This window comes from Oncorhynchus clarkii, chromosome 10, assembly GCF_045791955.1.
Source record: "Oncorhynchus clarkii lewisi isolate Uvic-CL-2024 chromosome 10, UVic_Ocla_1.0, whole genome shotgun sequence".
NCBI lineage: Eukaryota > Metazoa > Chordata > Actinopteri > Salmoniformes > Salmonidae > Oncorhynchus > Oncorhynchus clarkii.
The window spans coordinates 3,434,178-3,454,900 of record NC_092156.1 but is presented as its reverse complement, the minus strand read 5'-3'; the positions used below and the strand labels follow the sequence as shown (position 1 = coordinate 3,454,900).

At 44.5% G+C, this 20,723-nt stretch overlaps 1 protein-coding gene across 1 annotated transcript in view; it reads left to right on the top strand.

Annotated features, from left to right (window-relative positions):
* Window positions 1-20,723, top strand: part of LOC139417919 (neurobeachin-like) — a 278,963-nt gene that overhangs the window by 84,983 nt on the left and 173,257 nt on the right. The window contains exons 3-7 of the mRNA XM_071166910.1: window positions 5,640-5,760; window positions 8,511-8,611; window positions 11,957-12,052; window positions 12,364-12,485; window positions 19,759-19,885. Coding sequence (XP_071023011.1) covers window positions 5,640-5,760; window positions 8,511-8,611; window positions 11,957-12,052; window positions 12,364-12,485; window positions 19,759-19,885 — 567 coding nt within the window. The remainder of the gene's footprint in view (window positions 1-5,639; window positions 5,761-8,510; window positions 8,612-11,956; window positions 12,053-12,363; window positions 12,486-19,758; window positions 19,886-20,723) is intronic.

The window sequence follows — 20,723 nt, the reverse complement described above, 5'->3', positions numbered from 1 at the left end:
TTATAGACGTACGACAACGTGTTGTTAACGTCACGTTATGGTGTTTATAGACGTACGACAACGTGTTGTTAACGTCACGTTATGGTGTTTATAGACGTACGACAACGTGTTGTTAACGTCACGTTATGGTGTTTATAGACGTACGACAACGTGTTGTTAACGTCACGTTATGGTGTTTATTACCGTACAACAACGTGTTGTTAACGTCACGTTATGGTGTTTATAGACGTACGACAACGTGTTGTTAACATCACGTTATGGTGTTTATTACCGTACAACAACGTGTTGTTAACGTCACGTTATGGTGTTTATAGACGTACAACAACGTGTTGTTAACGTCACGTTATGGTGTTTATTACCGTACAACAACGTGTTGTTAACGTCACGTTATGGTGTTTATAGACGTACGACAACGTGTTGTTAACATCACGTTATGGTGTTTATTACCGTACAACAACGTGTTGTTAACGTCACGTTATGGTGTTTATAGACGTACGACAACGTGTTGTTAACATCACGTTATGGTGTTTATTACCGTACAACAACGTGTTGTTAACGTCACGTTATGGTGTTTATAGACGTACAACAACGTGTTGTTAACGTCACGTTATGGTGTTTATAGACGTACAACAACGTGTTGTTAACGTCACGTTATGGTGTTTATAGACGTACGACAACGTGTTGTTAACGTCACGTTATGGTGTTTATAGACGTACGGCAACGTGTTGTTAACGTCACGTTATGGTGTTTATAGACGTACGACAACGTGTTGTTAACGTCACGTTATGGTGTTTATAGACGTACGGCAACGTGTTGTTAACGTCACGTTATGGTGTTTATAGACGTACAACAACATGTTGTTAACGTCACATTATGGTGTTTATAGACGTACAACAACGTGTTGTTAACGTCACGTTATGGTGTTTATAGACGTACGACAACGTGTTGTTAACGTCACGTTATGGTGTTTATAGACGTACAACAACGTGTTGTTAACGTCACGTTATGGTGTTTATAGACGTACAACAACGTGTTGTTAACATCACGTTATGGTGTTTATAGACGTACAACAACGTGTTGTTAACGTCACGTTATGGTGTTTATAGACGTACGACAACGTGTTGTTAACGTCACGTTATGGTGTTTATTACCGTACAACAACGTGTTGTTAACGTCACATTATGGTGTTTATAGACGTACGACAACGTGTTGTTAACGTCACGTTATGGTGTTTATAGACGTACGACAATGCGTTGTTAACGTCACGTTATGGTGTTTGAGAACTTTGTGCTTTGCAGAACAATCATTGTAGAATTGCTCCATCCGGACCGTCACGGTTTTTCAACTTGGCATCTTGTAGTCTGGTTCTAGATATGCCATTAGGGTATTAGGGTATAGTGTAGCCAACAGGAGGAGGGGGGTCTAGGTATAGTGTAGCCAATGGGAGGAGGGGGGTCTAGGTATAGGTAATTTTAGGTAATTTAGGTAATCTAGGTAATTTTTTTTTAAACCTCGCTTCTACATTATATTACAAATTGTGTAAATCTAAACGATATATAAATGATCGGGGGTTTGTGATTTTTATACCACTGCTAAGGGTTGTGTTCACGGCACTCCACATTGCTTCAGAACAGCCCTTAGCTGTAGTATATTGGCCACCACACCACCCTCCCAGGTCTTATTGCTTAAATATACACACAAATATATACAAATATATTGAAAGAGTACATACACATTGAAAGAGAACATAATCCAAATATTCATCAGGCTAAACTAAGCTAAACTAAGCTAAACTAAACTAAGCTAAACTAAACTAAACTAAACTAAGCTAAACTAAGCTAAACTAAGCTAAACTAAGCTAAACTAAACTAAGCTAAACTAAACTAAGCTAAACTAAACTAAGCTAAACTAAGCTAAACTAAACTAAACTAAACTAAGCTAAGCTAAGCTAAGCTAAGCTAAAGCTAAGCTAAACTAAACTAAACTAAGCTAAGCTAAACCAAGCTAAACCAAGCTAAACTAAGCTAAACTAAACTAAACTAAGCTAAACTATGCTAAACTAAGCTAAACTAAACTAAGCTAAACTAAGCTAAACTAAACTAAACTAAGCTAAGCTAAGCTAAGCTAAAGCTAAGCTAAACTAAACTAAGCTAAGCTAAACTAAACTAAACTAAACTAAACTAAACTAAACTAAGCTAAACTAAGCTAAACTAAGCTAAAGCTAAACTAAACTAAGCTAAACTAAGCTAAACTAAACTAAAGCTAAACTAAACTAAGCTAAACTAAGCTAAACTAAACTGTAACAGTCTCTGAACACCAATCCAGTTTTGATATATATATATTTTTTGCATTAGATATATTTACCATATCATATGGAGAGAGAAACATAAACATTTTACCTCATAAGTAATTGCAAATGATTAAATCCTTCCAATAGAAATAAAAAAAAACGATTTAGTTACGAATTGAACTTTAACTCATAATTAATGAGATGAGAATTAATGAGATGACTCTTCACATGGGATGATTTCACTGAACAACAAGTTAAAGGCAATATTGAATGATACCCAAAAATGTTTTCAACAAAATGAAACTAGAAACTAAAGCTTTGGTTGTCTTCCTCTCAGGCTTCCATGTCTTCTCCCTGGACCTCCTCAATGTCCGCCTCTTGAACATCAGACTCTGAGACCTCGTCTTCACTGTCACTTTCCAACCTTGTTGAGGATGGCTCGTTGTCAGGCTCAAAAAGCCTCAAATTTGCCCGGATGGCCACCAATTTTTCAACCCTTGTATTGGTCAGCGTGCTTTGGTGTGTGCGTTCCCAAACAAGGACCAGTTGCGCTCTGAGGCGGCTGATGTTAGTGGGATTTGGAGGATGATGGAGGCAACAGGGGAAAGAGCCTCAGATCCACAAAGTCCCTTCCACCAGGTGGTTGATGAGATATGTTGGCACGACTGCCATATTGCTTCTCCATCCCAAAAGCCCTTGCTTGGAAGTGTACTTCGCCAGACTGCCAAGAACCTTGCCCTCATCCAGGCCAAGGTGGCGAGACACGGTAGTGATGACACCATAGGCCTTGTTGATCTCTGCACCAGACAGGATGCTGTTGCCAACATACTTGGGTCCAATATGTATGCTGCGGCGTGTATGGGCTTCAGGCAGAAGTCTTCACACTTTTGATGTTTTTCAGAACTGCAGTTTCCTCTGCTTAGAGCAACAGTGAAGTGGGCAGGGCAATACGGATTTCTTCTCTTACATCTGCAGGCAGAGTCTGAACATTAGACAGGATGGCATTGTCTCTCTCAATCTGTGCAATGTCTACTGCTATAGGTTTCAGGAGTTTCAGGCTGCTTACCACTCTCTCCCAAAATACATCATCCAGGAGGATCCTTTTGATGGAGCTGTCCATATTGCCAGACTCTGATATGGCCATTTCTTGGAGACTGTCAAACATGATGACAACACCACCCCAATGGGTGTTGCTGGGCAGCTTCATTGTGGTGCTCTTATTCTTCTCACTTTGTTTTGTGAGGTAGATTTCTGCTATAACTTGAAGACCCTTCACATACCTAACCATTTCCTTGGCTCTCTTGTTTTCAGTGCCAAGATGTCCTTGAGGAGCAGATTCAATGCATGAGCAGTACAGACAATAGGTGTGATGTGATGGTTGGACTCCTCCACTTTAGACCAAGCAGCCTTCATGTTCGCAGCATTGTCTGTCACCAGTGCAAATACCTTCTGTGGTCCAAGGTCATTGATGACAGCCTTCAGCTCATCTGCAATGTAGAGGCCGGTGTGTCTATTGTCCCTTGTGTCTGTGATCTTGTAGAACACTGGTTGAGGAGTGGAGATGATGTAGTTAATTATTCCTTGCCCACGAACATTTGACCACCCATCAGAGATGATTGCAATACAGTCTGCTTTCTCTATGATTTGCTTGACCTTCACTTGAACTCTGTTGAACTCTGCATCCAGCAAATTAGTAGATAAAGCATGTCTGGTTGGAGAGGTGTATGCTGGGCGAAGAACTTTCAAAAATCTCTTCCGATACACATAGTCTGTGAGCATCAGAGGTGATCCAGTTGTATATACACCTCGAGAAAGATATTCATCTACGTTCCTCCATTGAGTCAAAAACATTTATGAATCCAGGAGGACCATGAGCTGTTGCTATCGATAAGGTGTCTTGATTCATCATTTACACCTTGAATAGAAGTAGCGGGACTTTTGTCAGAGGTTGCTTGATTGTGAGCACTGAGGGAACTTTATGCACTTGGCCAGATGATTCTGCATCTTTGTTGCATTCTTCACATATGATTTGGCACAATATTTACAAAATGTACACAGCGTTTCCTTCTACATTAGCTGCAATGAAATGTCTCCACACATCAGATAGTATCCGTGGCCTTTTCCTGTAAAGATTAGAAAAACATGAGTAAAAAACCCAAATACAATTCCATGTACATATAAATAGTTCAGCAGTTAAATTAAACAACTCCTTTGTAAGATAAATGTTTTAAAATTAAACATGCATGGAAACAGGTGAATTAACACTCCTCAGTTAGCAGGCTCAATCAAGCTAAAACCCACATGGTAGCAAACACTGACTAGCAGATTGTTAACAAGTTAGAAATTATTTACTATTTAACAAAAAATAATGTATGTCAAATAAAATATATTCACCCCACCCAGTATTGTAATCAAAACTTACCAGAAAGCATGTAGTCCTTGGCTCAGACAGTGTAGTAGTGTGGGCTCAATAGCATCTCATTAGTGTGCAAGATCTTGAGAATCAGCTGTACATGTGATGGAAGAATGCACTGTGCGTGCAGAGGGTTGCAATTCCCCAAAATATGCCACAAGACCTAGAGTTGCCTTATGTGTATCCCTACAAAAAACGTTCACTGTTACAAGCTACATTTTTAGCTAACTTTTTAAAAATGAATTTAAGCAAAATTCCCAGGCTTAGCTTCCCAGGCTTAGCTTCCCAGGCTTAATTTCCCAGGCTTAACTTCCCAGGCTTAGCTTCCCAGGCTTAGCTTCCCAGGCTTAACTTCCCAGGCTTAGCTTCCCAGGCTTAGCTTCCCAGGCTTAGCTTCCCAGGCTTAACTTCCCAGGCTTAACTTCCCAGGCATAACTTCCCATGGAAAGGTTTCCAGAAGGTTTCCGACCCTTTGCAACACTGTATGTGCCATGGAATCGGTGGAACTATTTTGCAATAAATGTTTTGGTCCTTCATTTAAAAATGTTGGGAAAGTTATCAGAACTTAACAAACCTAATCAACCATGAATGATTTCACATTATTCCCCATTATGCGACGGACAATGAAAGGTAGGTGAATGAAAAACACCAGACCCTCTGCAGTATTAGACGTTTCTCCAGGTCCCCGTGCAAGTTCAATACTGTCCACTAGGGGCAACGCCAGCGCATATTACCATCTAGTAGGCTGGCGGCTTGTTAGTGTGGTGGGGGACAGAGGAAGAGCTTAAAGTGCAAGCCACTGCTCTGAGGATCCTAGTTTCAATCCCAGGGGTGCTATAGGTACTCGTTTATTTTTTACAATATCCCCTTACAAATGTTGAATACTGCAGTGAGACCTTTAGATCAGACATGGTTCTGTTTGTGTTGTGTCACCAGGTGTGGTCCATGTTCACAGCCATCCTGAGGAAGAGTGTGAGGAACCTTCAGACCAGCACAGAGGTGGGCCTCATAAAACAGGTCTTGTCCAAGCTGAGCTCTGTGGACGACATGATCGCAGGTAGGGGAACACACACACACACACACGCACACACACACACACACACAGAAAGTGGTATAGAATATAATAGTGAATTGACCTCCAAGCTAGACTGACTAGACATTACTAGACCTGACTAGACATGACTAGCCCAGACTAGCCCAGACTAGACCTGATTAGACCTGACTAGACCTGACTAGGCATTACTAGACCTGACTAGACATTACTAGACATTACTAGACCTGACAAGACCAGACTAGACATTACTAGACCTGACTAGACCTGACTAGACCTGACTAGCCCTGACTAGACATTACTAGACCTGACAAGACCAGACTAGACATTACTAGCCCTGACTAGCCCTCACTAGACATTACTAGCCCTGACTAGACATTACTAGACATTACTAGCCCTGACTAGCCCTGACTAGACAATACTAGACCTGACTAGACATTACTAGCCCTGACTAGACATTACTAGCCCTGACTAGACATTGCTATCCCTGACTAGACATTACTAGACATTACTAGACATTACTAGACATTACTAGACCTGACTAGACCTGACTAGACATTACTAGACCTGACTAGCCCTGACTAGACATTACTAGCCCTGACTAGACATTACTATCCCTGACTCGACATTACTAGCCCTCACTAGACATTACTAGCCATTACTTGACCTGACTAGACCTGACTAACCCTGACTAGCCCTGACTAGCCCTGACTAGCCCTGACTAGATCTGACTAGCCCTGACTAGACCAGACTAGACCAGGCTAGACATTACTAGACCTGACTCGACATTACTAGCCCTGACTAGACATTACTATCCCTGACTCGACATTACTAGCCCTCACTAGACATTACTAGCCATTACTAGACCTGACTAGCCCTGACTAGCCCTGACTAGCCCTGACTAGACATTACTAGCCCTGACTAGACATTACTATCCCTGACTCGACATTACTAGCCCTCACTAGACATTACTAGCCATTACTAGACCTGACTAGACCTGACTAACCCTGACTAGCCCTGACTAGCCCTGACTAGATCTGACTAGCCCTGACTAGACCAGGCTAGACATTACTAGACCTGACTCGACATTACTAGCCCTGACTAGACATTACTATCCCTGACTCGACATTACTAGCCCTCACTAGACATTACTAGCCATTACTAGACCTGACTAGCCCTGACTAGCCCTGACTAGATCTGACTAGATCTGACTAGCCCTGACTAGACCAGACTAGACCAGGCTAGACATTACTAGCCCTGACTAGCCCTGACTAGACATGACTAGCCTTGACTAGCCCTGACTAGACATGACTAGCCCTGACTAGACATGACTAGCCCTGACTAGACATTACTTGACATTACTAGCCCTGACTAGACATTACTAGACCTGACTAGACCTGACTAGACATTACTAGCCCTGACTAGACATTACTAGACATTACTAGACCTGACTAGCCCTGACTAGACATTACTAGCCCTGACTAGACATTACTAGACCTGACTAGACATTACTAGACCTGAATATACATTACTAGACCTGACTAGACTTGACTAGACCTGACTAGACTTGACTAGACATTACTAGCCCTGTCTAGACATTACTAGACATTACTAGACTTGACTAGACCTGACTAGACATGACTAGACCTGACTAGACATTACTAGCCCTGTCTAGACATTACTAGACATTACTAGACATTACTAGACCTGACTAGACATGACTAGACATTACTAGACCTGACTAGACCTGACTAGACATTACTAGCCCTGTCTAGACATTACTAGACATTACTAGACATTACTAGACATTACTAGACATTACTAGACCTGACTAGACATTACTAGACATTACTAGACATTACTAGACCTGACTAGACATTACTAGACCTGACTAGACTTGACTAGACATTACTAGCCCTGTCTAGACATTACTAGACCTGACTAGACATTACTAGCCCTGACTAGACTTGACTAGACATTACTAGCCCTGTCTAGACATTACTAGACCTGACTAGCCCTGACTAGACATGACTAGCCCTGACTAGCCCTGACTAGACATGACTAGCCCTGACTAGCCCTGACTAGACATGACTAGCCCTGACTAGACTTGACTAGACATTACTAGACCTGACTAGACATTACTAGACCTGACTAGACATTACTTGACATTACTAGCCCTGACTAGACATTACTAGACCTGACTAGACCTGACTAGACATTACTAGCCCTGACTAGACATGACTAGCCCTGACTAGACTTGACTAGACATTACTAGACCTGACTAGACATTACTAGACCTGACTAGACCTGACTAGACATTACTAGCCCTGACTAGACATTACTAGACCTGACTAGACATTACTAGACCTGACTAGACATTACTAGCCCTGACTAGACATTACTAGACATTACTAGACATGACTAGACCTGACTAGACATTACTAGACATTACTAGACCTGACTAGACATTACTAGACCTGACTAGACTTGACTAGACATTACTAGCCCTGTCTAGACATTACTAGACCTGACTAGCCCTGACTAGACATTACTAGCCCTGACTAGACATTACTAGACCTGACTGGACATTACTAGACATTACTAGACCTGACTAGACATTACTAGCCCTGACTAGACATTACTAGCCTTGATTAGACATTACTAGCCCTGACTAGACATTACTAGACCTGACTTTTTTCTCCCTATGTGTGTGTGTGTGTGTGTGTGTGTGTGTGTGTGTGTGTGTGTGTGTGTAGATCTGTTAGTGGATATGCTGGGGGTGATGGCCAGCTACAGTATAACAGTGAAGGAGCTGAAACTTCTCTTCAGTATGCTGAGGGGAGACAACGGTATCTGGGTGAGTTAATCTGGGGGGGTGCTGTGTGCAGCTAAGCTGTTTTGGGTTGGGCTGGGTTGCGTGACTATCTGTGGGGAAGCTGGGCTGGGTGAGACAACGTTGAAGGGCTGTGTGTAGGCTGTGTGGGCTGAAAGGAGGTGACATTGGGGTGTGGGGTGTGGAGAGGGGGATGAGGGGAGAGGTCCAGTGTTCACAGACAGATATTTAAAGATCTACAGCAACAACAGTACTCCTCCCTCTCTCCTCCCCCTGTCCTCCTCAACACCATTTATCTATCCATCCATCTATCCCTCACCCTGTCCCCCAATTTCTCCTCTCCTGGTTGCCCTAGCAAATTATCCCCATTTCTGCTCTCCTTCAATCCCTCTATCCTTCTTCAACAAGTATCCTCCATCTCTCTCTCCTCCTCCTCTCATCCTCTCATCTCCTCCTCCTCTCTGCCTCCTCTCCTCCTCTCTTCCTCCTCTCCTCCTCCTCCTCCTCCTCCTCCTCTCCTTCTCCATCATTTTATCCTTCTTCACCTTGTCTCCTCCATCTCTCTCTCTCTTCCCCTTCCCCACACTGTGACATCATGTATACAGCAACAAAACCCTCACCCCTCCATCTCTCCTTCATCTCTCCTCCATCTATCTCTCCGCCATCTCTCATTCATCTCTCCTCCATCTGGCCTCCATCTCTCCTTCATCTCTCCTCCATCTATCTCTCCACCATCTCTCATTCATCTCTCTTCCATCTGTCCTTCATCTCTCTTTCAACTTTCCTTTTTCTCCTTCATCTCTCCTCCATCTCTCCTTTATCTGGCCTCCATCTCTCCTTCATCTCTCCTTCATCTGGCCTCCATCTCTCCTTCATCTCTCCTCCATCTCTCCTTCATCACTCCTTTATCTGGCCTCCATCTCTCCTTCATCTCTCCTTCATCTCTCCTCCATCTCTCCTTTGTCTGGCCTCCATCTCTCCTTCATCTCTCCTTCATCTGGCCTCCATCTCTCCTTCATCTCTCCTTCATCTCTCCGCCATCTCTCCTTCATCACTCCTTTATCTGGCCTCCATCTCTCCTTCATCTCTCCTTCATCTGGCCTCCATCTCTCCTTCATCTGGCCTCCAGCTCTCCTTCATCTCTCCTTCATCTCTCCTCCATCTCTCCTTCATCACTCCTTTATCTGGCCTCCATCTCTCCTTCATCTCTACTTCATCTGGCCTCCATCTCTCCTTCATCTCTCCTCCATCTGGCCTCCATCTCTCCTCCATCTCTCCTCCATCTCTCCTCCATCTCTCCTTCATCTCTCCTCCATCTGGCCTCCATCTCTCCTTCATCTCTCCTCCATCTGGCCATCTCTCCTTCATCTCTCCTCCATCTCTCCTCCATCTCTCCTCCATCTCTCCTTCATCTCTCCTCCATCTCTCCTTCATCTCTCCTCCATCTCTCATTCATCTCTCCTTTATCTGGCCTCCATCTCTCCTCCATCTCTCCTTCATCTCTCCTTTATCTGGCCTCTATCTCTCCTTCATCTCTCCTTCATCTCTCTCCATCTCTCTTTCATCTCTCCTTCATCTCACCTTCATCTTTCCCCTTCATCCCTCCTCCCTCTCCTCTCCGGGGATAGATTTGTTATGGGGTTGCCATGGTATTGATAAGCTGTTACCAGAGGCAGGCAGAGGTGATTGACAGCTTATTGAGCCAATAGGGTTGTTGTAGGGCCGATGATGCCCCACTGTGGTATTCTCCTATCCTCATTCTGTGTCTGTGATTTGTTAGGAATGTCACAAACTCCCCTGATTCACTTCTTCCTGTTTCATCCTGTCCTCCTCTTCTCCCTGTTCTCCACTCCTCTTCTTCTCCCTCCTCTCCTCCTCCTTTCCTCTCCTCCCTCTTCCCCCTCTTCTCCCTCCTATCCTCTTCTTCTCCTGCTCCTTTCCTCTCCTTCTCTCCTCCTCTCCTCCTCTTCTCCTTCTCCTCTTCTCCCTCCCTCCCTTCCTCTTCTCTTCTCCTTATCCCTCTCCCTCTCTCTGATCCCTCTCTCCTCTCCTACTCCTCTCCCCCTCCCCTCTCATCCCCTTTTCATTCCCATTCCTCACCTCTTCTCTCCTCTCATCACTCTCTCCTCCTCCCCTCCCCTCCTCCACTCCTTCTCTGTCATCACTCTCTCCTCTCCTCCTCTCCTCTCCCACTCCTCATCTCCTCTCTCATCACTCTCGTCTTTCTACTTCCTCTCCCCCTCTCCTCCTCCTCTCTCCTCCTCCTCTCCCCCTCCCCTCCTCCTCTCCTTCTCTCATCACTCTCTCCTCTCCTCCTCTCCTCTCCCACTCCTCATCTCCTCTCTCATCACTCTCGTCTTTCTACTTCCTCTCCCCCTCTCCTCCTCCTCTCTCCTCCTCCTCTCCCCCTCCCCTCCTCCTCTCCGTCTCTCATCACTCTCTCCTCTCCTCCTCTCCTCTCCCACTCCTCATCTCCTCTCATCACTCTCGTCTTTCTACTTCCTCTCCCCCTCTCCTCCTCCTCTCCTCCTCTCCCCCTCCCCTCTCATCCCCTTTTCATTCCCATTCCTCACCTCTTCTCTCCTCTCATCACTCTCTCCTCCTCCCCTCCCCTCCTCCTCTCCTTCTCTCTCATCACTCTCTCCTCTCCTCCTCTCCTCTCCCACTCCTCATCTCCTCTCTCATCACTCTCGTCTTTCTACTTCCTCTCCCCCTCTCCTCCTCCTCTCTCCTCCTCCTCTCCCCCTCCCCTCCTCCTCTCCTTCTCTCATCACTCTCTCCTCTCCTCCTCTCCTCTCCCACTCCTCATCTCCTCTCTCATCACTCTCGTCTTTCTACTTCCTCTCCCCCTCTCCTCCTCCTCTCTCCTCCTCCTCTCCCCCTCCCCTCCTCCTCTCCTTCTCTCATCACTCTCTCCTCTCCTCCTCTCCTCTCCCACTCCTCATCTCCTCTCTCATCACTCTCGTCTTTCTACTTCCTCTCCCCCTCTCCTCTTCCTCTCCTCCTCTTCTCCTTCTCCTCTTCTCCCTCCCTTCCTCTTCTCTTCTCCTTATCCCTCTCCCTCTCTCTGATCCTTCTCTCCTCTCCTACTCCTCTCCCCCTCTCCTCTCATCCCCTCTCCTCTCATCCCCATTCCTCACCTCTTCTCTCCTCTCACTCTCTCCTCCTCCTTTCCCCCTCCCCTCCTCCTCTCCTTCTCTCTCATCACTCTCTCCTCTCCTCCTCTCCTCCTCTCCTCTCCCACTCCTCATCTCCTCTCTCATCACTCGTCTTTCTACTTCCTCTCCCCCTCTCCTCCTCCTCTCCCCCTCTCCTCCTCCTCTCCTCCTCCTCTCCCCTCCCCTGCTCCGCTCTCCCATCCCCCTCCAGCCTAGACATTCTATCAAGTTGTTGTCTGTGTTGAACCTGATGCCTCAGAGACACGGTCCAGACACCTTCTTCAACTTCCCTGGTCGCAGTGCAGCGGTAAGAGACACACACACACCTGTCCATGTTGTGTAGTGATCGCCTCCCTTCCACATATTCTAAGCCAAGTAATCACGTAATACACACAGACATCCTAAACAGATGAAGAGTCATCTTTGCATATTGTTTCACACAGACGAAGAGTCATTTTTCAACCAGGTAAAAGAGACAGTTGTTTGGTGCTAGGTTCCTGTCGGTGATTTGATAGACTTGTGATTGTGATTGACAGATGATGTGTTGTCTGTGATTGTGATTGGTTTATGATGTGTTGATTGTGATTGGCTGATGGTGTGTTCTGTCTTCTCTCCCAGGCCATAGCGTTGCCTCCCATCGCTAAGTGGCCTTACCAGAACGGCTTCACTCTCAACACCTGGTTCAGACAAGATCCCCTCAACAACATCAACGTAGACAAGGACAAACCATACCTCTACTGGTGAGAACTACAACCTAACTCAACCTAACCGCAACCTAAACTAACCTAACCTCAACCTAAACTAGCTGAACTTCAACCTAACTTAACCGAACCGCAACCTAACCTAACTCAACCTAAACTAAACTAACCGAACCTCAACCTAACTCAACCGCAACCTAAACAAACCTAACTCAACCTATCCTCAACCTAAACTAAACAAAATGACCCTTAACCCAACTCAACCTAAGCTCAACCTAAACTAAACTAACCTCAACCTAACCTAACCTCAACAAACTGAACCTCAACCTACCTCAACCTAACCAAACCTCAACCTAAGCTCAACCTAACTCAACCAAACCTTAACCTAACTCAACCTAACCTCAACCTAAGCTCAACCTAAACTAACCTCAACCTAACCTCAACCTAAACTAACCAAACCTCAACCTAACCTCAACCTAACCTCAAGTAACCAAACCTCAACCTAACTCAACTGAACCTATACCTAACTCAACCTAACCTCAACCTAACCTTAACTTAACCTCAACCAAACTCAACCTAACCTCAACCTAACCTCAAGTAACTGAACCTCAACCTAACCGAACCTCAACCTAACTCAACCTAAAATCAACCTAACCTCAACCTAACCAAACCTCAACCAAACCTCAACCAAACCTCAACCTAACCTAACCTCAACCAAACCTAATATATCTACTGCTGTACATTCTGAACTGATCACCCTAATATCGCTACTGCTGTACATTCTGAACTGACCACTCTAATATCTCTACTGCTGTACATTCTGAACTGATCACCCTAATATCTCTACTGCTGTACATTCTGAACTGACCACTCTAATACCTCTACTGCTGTACATACTGAACTGATATTGTGTAGATTCTCCAGGTGTCCATACGTATAATATATTTACTGTTACTGTGTAGACTGCATACATGTACAGTTGAAGTCGGAAGTTTACATACACCTTAGTCAAATACATTTAAACTCAGTTTTTTCACAATTCCTAACATTTAATCCTTGTAAAAATCCCCTGTCTTAGGTCAGTTAGGATCACCACTTTATTTTAAGAATGTGAAATATCAAAATAATAGTAGAGAGAATTATTTATTTCAGCTTTTATTTATTTCATCACATTCCCAGTGGGTCAGAAGTTTACATACACTCAAGTAGTATTTGGTAGCATTGCCTTTAAATTGTTTAACTTGGGTCAAATGTTTCTGGTAGCCTTCCACAAGCTTCCCACAATAAGTTGGGTGAATTTTGGCCCATTTCTCCTGACAAAGCTGGTGTAACTGAGTCAGGTTTGTAGGCCTCCTTGCTCGTACACACCTTTTCAGTTCTGCCCACAAATTAACTATAGGATTGAGGTCAGGGCTTTGTGATGCCACTCCAATACCTTGACTTTATTGTCCTTAAGCCATTTTGCCACAAGGAAGTATGCTTGGGTCATTATCCATTTGGAAGACCCATTTGAGACCAAGCTTTAACTTCCTGACTGATGTCCTGAGATGTTGCTTCAATATATCCACATAATTTCCCATCCTAATGATGCCATCTATTTTGTGAAGTGCACCAGTCCCTCCTGCAGCAAAGCACCCCCACAACATGATGCTGCTACCCCCGTGCTTCACGGTTGGGATGGTGTTCTTTGGCTCTAAGCCTCCCCCTTTTTCCACCAAACATTATGGCCAAACAGTTCTATTTTTTTTTCATTTCTCCAAAAAGTAAGATCTTTGTCCCCATGTACAGTTGGAAACCGTAGTCTGGCTTTTTAATGGTGGTTTTGGAGCAGTGGCTTCTCCATTGCTTAGTGGCCTTTCAAGTTAATGTCGATATAGGACTCATTTAACTGTTGATATAGATACGGTTGTACCTGTTTCCTCCAGCATCTTCACAAGGTCCTTTGCTGTTGTTCTGGGATTGATTTGCACTTTTCACACCAAAGTACGTTCATCTCTAGGAGACAGAACTGAGGTCTGAGGTCTTGGCTGATTTTTTGGGGATTTTCCCATGATGTCAAGCAAAGAGGCACTGAGTTTGAAGGTAGGTCTTGAAATACATCCACAGATACACCTTCAATTGACTCAAATGATGTCAATTAGCCTATCAGAAACTTCTAAAGCCATGACATCATTTTCTGGAATTTTCCAAGCTGTTTAAAGGCACAGGCTACTTAGTGTATGTAAACTTCTGACCCACTGGAATTGTGATACAGTGAATTATAAGTAAAATAATCTGTCTGTAAACAATTGTTGGACAAATGACTTGTGTCATGCACAAAGTAGATGTCCTAACCGACTTGCCAAAACTATAGTTTATTAACAAGAAATGTGTGGAGTGGTTGATAAACGAGGTAAGTGTCTGTATATTTCCGACTTCAACTGTAGATACAGTGCCTTGCGAAAGTATTCGGCCCCCTTGAACTTTGCGACCTTTTGCCACATTTCAGGCTTCAAACATAAAGATATGAAACTGTATTTTTTGTGAAGAATCAACAACAAGTGGGACACAATCATGAAGTGGAACGACATTTATTGGATATTTCAAACTTTTTTAACAAATCAAAAACTGAAAAATTGGGCGTGCAAAATTATTCAGCCCCCTTAAGTTGATACTTTGTAGCGCCACCTTTTGCTGTGATTACAGCTGTAAGTCGCTTGGGGTATGTCTCTATCACTTTTGCACATCGAGAGACTGAATTTTTTTCCCATTCCTCCTTGCAAAACAGCTCGAGCTCAGTGAGGTTGGATGGAGAGCATTTGTGAACAGCAGTTTTCAGTTCTTCCCACAGATTCTCGATTGGATTCAGGTCTGGACTTTGACTTGGCCATTCTAACACCTGGATATGTTTATTTTTGAACCATTCCATTGTAGATTTTGCTTTATGTTTTGGATCATTGTCTTGTTGGAAGACAAATCTCCGTCCCAGTCTCAGGTCTTTTGCAGACTCCATCAGGTTTTCTTCCAGAATGGTCCTGTATTTGGCTCCATCCATCTTCCAATCAATTTTAACCATCTTCCCTGTCCCTGCTGAAGAAAAGCAGGCCCAAACCATGATGCTGCCACCACCATGTTTGACAGTGGGGATGGTGTGTTCAGGGTGATGAGCTGTGTTGCTTTTACACCAAACATAACTTTTTGCATTGTTGCCAAAAAGTTCCATTTTGGTTTCATCTGACCAGAGCACCTTCTTCCACATGTTTGGTGTGTCTCCCAGGTGGCTTGTGGCAAACTTTAAACAACACCTTTTATGGATATCTTTAAGAAATGGCTTTCTTCTTGCCACTCTTCCATAAAGGCCAGATTTGTGCAATATACGACTGATTGTTGTCACAAATGCTCTCCATCCAACCTCACTGAGCTCGAGCTGTTTTGCAAGGAGGAATGGGAAAAAAATTCAGTCTCTCGATGTGCAAAACTGATAGAGACATACCCCAAGCGACTTACAGCTGTAATCACAGCAAAAGGTGGCGCTACAAAGTATCAACTTAAGGGGGCTGAATAATTTTGCACGCCCAATTTTTCAGTTTTTGATTTGTTAAAAAAGTTTGAAATATCCAATAAATGTCGTTCCACTTCATGATTGTGTCCCACTTGTTGTTGATTCTTCACAAAAAAAATACAGTTTTATATCTTTATGTTTGAAGCCTGAAATGTGGCAAAAGGTCGCAAAGTTCAAGGGGGCCGAATACTTTCGCAAGGCACTGTAGCATGTGATTACTGCTAGGGTGCTGTTTGGGTTGTTAATCAGATTTGCCGGTTTTTGATTTCTTATCATTTTTTCCCAATAAAATAATAATAAAAATAAAATTTCAAACAATTAAAACGTATTGGGCCAGTAACATAAACACCTGCTATAACACCTGCTATAACACCTGCTATAACACCTGCTATAACACCTGCTATAACACCTGCTATAACACCTGCTGTAACACCTGCTGTAACACCTGCTGTAACACCTGCTGTAACACCTGCTGTAACACCTGCTGTAACACTTGCTGTAACACCTGCTGTAACACCTGCTATAACACCTGCTATAACACCTGCTATAACACCTGCTATAACACCTGCTATAACACCTGCTATAACACCTGCTATAACACCTGCTATAACACCTGCTATAACACCTGCTATAACACCTGCTATAACACCTGCTATAACACCTGCTAAACTATATGCAACCAATACACTTTGATTTGATTTTAACCTAACCTCAAACGAAGTTTAACCTAGTCTTAATCTAAACTAACCTCAACCTCCACCTAATCTTAACCCTTGTGTTGTTTTAAGAGTAAAACATAAAAACCACAAAAAGCACAAATACACACACACACACACACACACACACACACACACACACACACACACACACACACACACACACACAGACAATAAGAAATCCCCTTAGGACAAGGGGAGTATACAGAATGTTAAGACTACACACAGGCTAACCTAAACCCAACGACAAATTATACATCTGCTGAGTCAAAGGGGGATAGAGATGGAAAATAGAAGGGGGAAAGAGAGAGAGAATGGGGATTTATTTGTCCCTGATTTTATTAATGGATCAAACTGTCATCTCAAAATAAGTGAATAAACCACGGAAAGTGAACAAACACAATTCAGACATAATTTAACAGATTAATAAAAACGTTACTTTACATGGTTTTAAATGTCAGGTGAGTCCATTAGTGATCGGGCAGTTGTTTGGACGCCTCGGCCCAGACCGCGACGGGGGGGGGGGGCTTGCTGTGAGACAACGTTAGCGGTGGCTGTTAGCCACAGTCACGCTTCATTAGCTATGACCTTTCATTACAGCTACCTCTCACTCTCGTTCAGTCTCTCACTCTCTCTCTCTCAAGCTTCACATGCTCACAGAAATCTCTGTTTGAGTTTATAGACAGACAGACAGACAGACAGACAGACAGACAGACAGACAGTGTTATAACAGTTACTACTATAGATTATAACAGTTAGTACAGTAGATTATAACAGGTAGTTGCTACAGTAGATTATAACAGGTAGTTACTACAGTAGATTATAACAGGTAGTTACTACAGTAGATTATAACAGGTAGTTACTACAGTAGATTATATCAGGTAGTTACTACAGCAGATTATAACAGGTAGTTACTACAGTAGATTATAACAGTTAGTTACTACAGTAGATTATAACAGGTAGTTACTACAGTAGATTATATCAGGTAGTTACTACAGTAGATTATAACAGGTAGTTACTACAGCACATTATAACAGTTAGTACAGTAGATTATAACAGGTAGTTACTACAGTAGATTATATCAGGTAGTTACTACAGTAGATTATAACAGGTAGTTACTACAGTAGATTATAACAGGTAGTTACTACAGTAGATTATAACAGTTAGTACAGTAGATTATAACAGTTAGTACAGTAGATTATAACAGGTAGTTACTACAGTAGATTATAACAGGTAGTTACTACAGTAGATTATAACAGGTAGTTACTACAGTAGATTATATCAGGTAGTTACTATAGTAGATTATATCAGGTAGTTACTACAGTAGATTATAACAGGTAGTTACTACAGTAGATTAGAACAGGTAGTTACTACAGTAGATTATAACAGGTAGTTACTACAGTAGGTTATAACAGTTAGTACAGTAGATTATAACAGGTAGTTACTACAGTAGATTATAACAGGTAGTTACTACAGTAGATTATAACAGGTAGTTACTACAGTAGATTAGAACAGTTAGTACAGTAGATTAGAACAGGTAGTTACTACAGTAGATTATATCAGGTAGTTACTACAGTAGATTATAACAGGTAGTGGTCACAACCAGAGTTTTGTGTCAGAGATACGGCTATGTCCTGAATGGGTCCGTGGACAGCCTATATCTCTGACACAAAACTCTGGTTGTGACCATTAGAAATACAATTGAACAGATCGGCCCTATTCCATATTCCATATTCCGTGTTCCATGAAGAGATGGCTGCCATTTTGAAGCCTGTAAATCTAAACTCTGTAAAAGATAGAACGGAACATTGATTTGTGTTCCGTATCCCAGCATTACCTGCTCCAGATGACATCATCACAGGGGATGAGCCCTGACTGCCGCCGGGAGAGTGCTTGTAATCCCGTCTCCCTGGCAACCACCCATTGTCATGGTGACAGCTGAGCTCTCTGAGAAGGGTAGAGAGAGCTGCTGTGTGGGAATGGAGAGGAGGGGGTGGAGAGATGGAGGGGAGGCCCTGCTGTGGCCTGACTGATAACCCCAGAGCCTTATCACCCTTCCCCAGCAGCTCCTACTTTATCCCCCTGTCTGAGACGGGCCTCCACACCACCCCTGGAGACAACACAGAAATACACTGGCTGTATACGCAGTGGGAATTGACTTGACACAGATGTAGATGGAGGCCTGTTTGAAGTGTGCTGAAGGTCTAGATGGGGGCGGATACTAGTGTTGGGCTGTCTTAACATGACCTCTTGATGACCTCCTGTTTCATCTGAACCCGACAGGGATGATGATGTGTTTTATGGTTTGGGGGATGGTGTAACTTGATTGGACAAAGATACTTGGTTGAGCTCAGCTGTCTGCTGATATAATATCAAAAAGAGGAGGTTTATCATGAAAATACTGTTTACGTAATGTTTTCTCCCCCCCCCCTCCTCCCCTCTCCTCTCTCCTCTCCTCCTCTCCTCTCTCCTCTCCTCCTCTCCCCTCCCCTCCCTCTTCTCGCCGCCCCTCTTTTCCCCTCCCTTAACCTCTCCTCGCCTCTCTCCTACCCTCTCCCCTCCCCTCTCCTCCTTTCCCCTCTCCTCCCCCTCCCCTCTCTCCTCCCCTCTCTCCCCCTTCCCTCTCTCCTCTCCTCCCCTCTCCTCTTCTCCCCTTTCCTCCCCTCTCTCCCCCCCCCTCTCTCTCATCCCCTCTCTCATCCCCTCTCCCCCTCCCCTCCCTCTCCTCTCCTCTCTCCCCCTCTCCTCTCCTCTCCTCTCCTCTCCTCTCCTCTCCTCTCCTCTCATCTCCTCTCCTCCTCCCCTCTCTCTCCTCTCTCTCCTCCCCTCCCTCTCCTCTCTCTCTCTCCCTCCTCTCTCTCCTCCCCTCCCCTCCCCTACCTCTCCTCTCTCTCTCTCCCTCCTCCTCTCTTCTCCTCCCCTTCCCTCCCTCTCCCTCTCCCTCTCCCCTCTCCTCTCTCTCCTCTCTCTCCTCTCCTCCCCTCCCCTCCCTCTCCCCTCTCCCCTCCTCTCTCTCCTCTCCTCCTCTCCTCCCCTCCCCTCCTCCTCTCCTCTCTAGTTTTCGAACCAGTAAAGGTATTGGCTACTCAGCTCACTTTGTGGGTAACTGTCTGATCGTGACATCCCTGAAGTCCAAGGGGAAAGGCTTCCAACACTGTGTGAAGTACGACTTTCAACCCCGCAAGGTAGGCACTGCACACAACTAATGTCCCAATTGGCACCCTATTCCCTATATAGTGCACTACTTTAGACCAGAGCCCTATGGAACCCTATTCCCTATATAGTGCACTACTTTAGACCAGAGTCCTATGGAACCCTGTTAAGTTGTGCCATTTGTGATGCTGCCTGAGTAGTGATGGGAGGAGATAAGACCTGAACATCTCAATCACACGTCAGCACTATCCTGCTGCTACACACACACACACACACACACACACACACATGCACGCACACACACACACACACACACACACACACACACACACACACACACACACACACACACACACACACACACACACACACACACACACACACACACACAGCATGCCAACTCAGCACCACTCATGAGGGAAGTCTGCCATCTGAGTGTGTTTACACAATCCTCACCCAGAAACAGCTTTGTAGACACCAGCAAAATCCTCTCCTCTCCTCTCCTCTCCCTTCCCCTCTCCTCCTTCTCCCCCTCCCCCTCCCCCTCTCCTCCCTCTCCTCTTTCCCCTCCCTCCCTCCCATCCCTCTCCTCTTCACCCCTCCCTCTCCTCTTCCCCCTCTCCTCCCTCTTCCCCCTATCCTTCCTCCCTCTCCTCTTCCACCTATCCTCCCTCCCTCTCCTCTTCCCCTCTCCCTCCCCTCTCCTCCCTCTCCTCTTCCCCCTATCCTCCCTCCTTCTCCTCTTCCACCTATCCTCCCTCCCTCTCCTCTTCCCCTCTCCCTCCCCTCTCCTCCCTCCCCTCTCCCCTCTCTAACCCTCTCTAACCCCCTGTAGAACCTCCTCGTAGAAACTTGTCAAACTAAGTATAG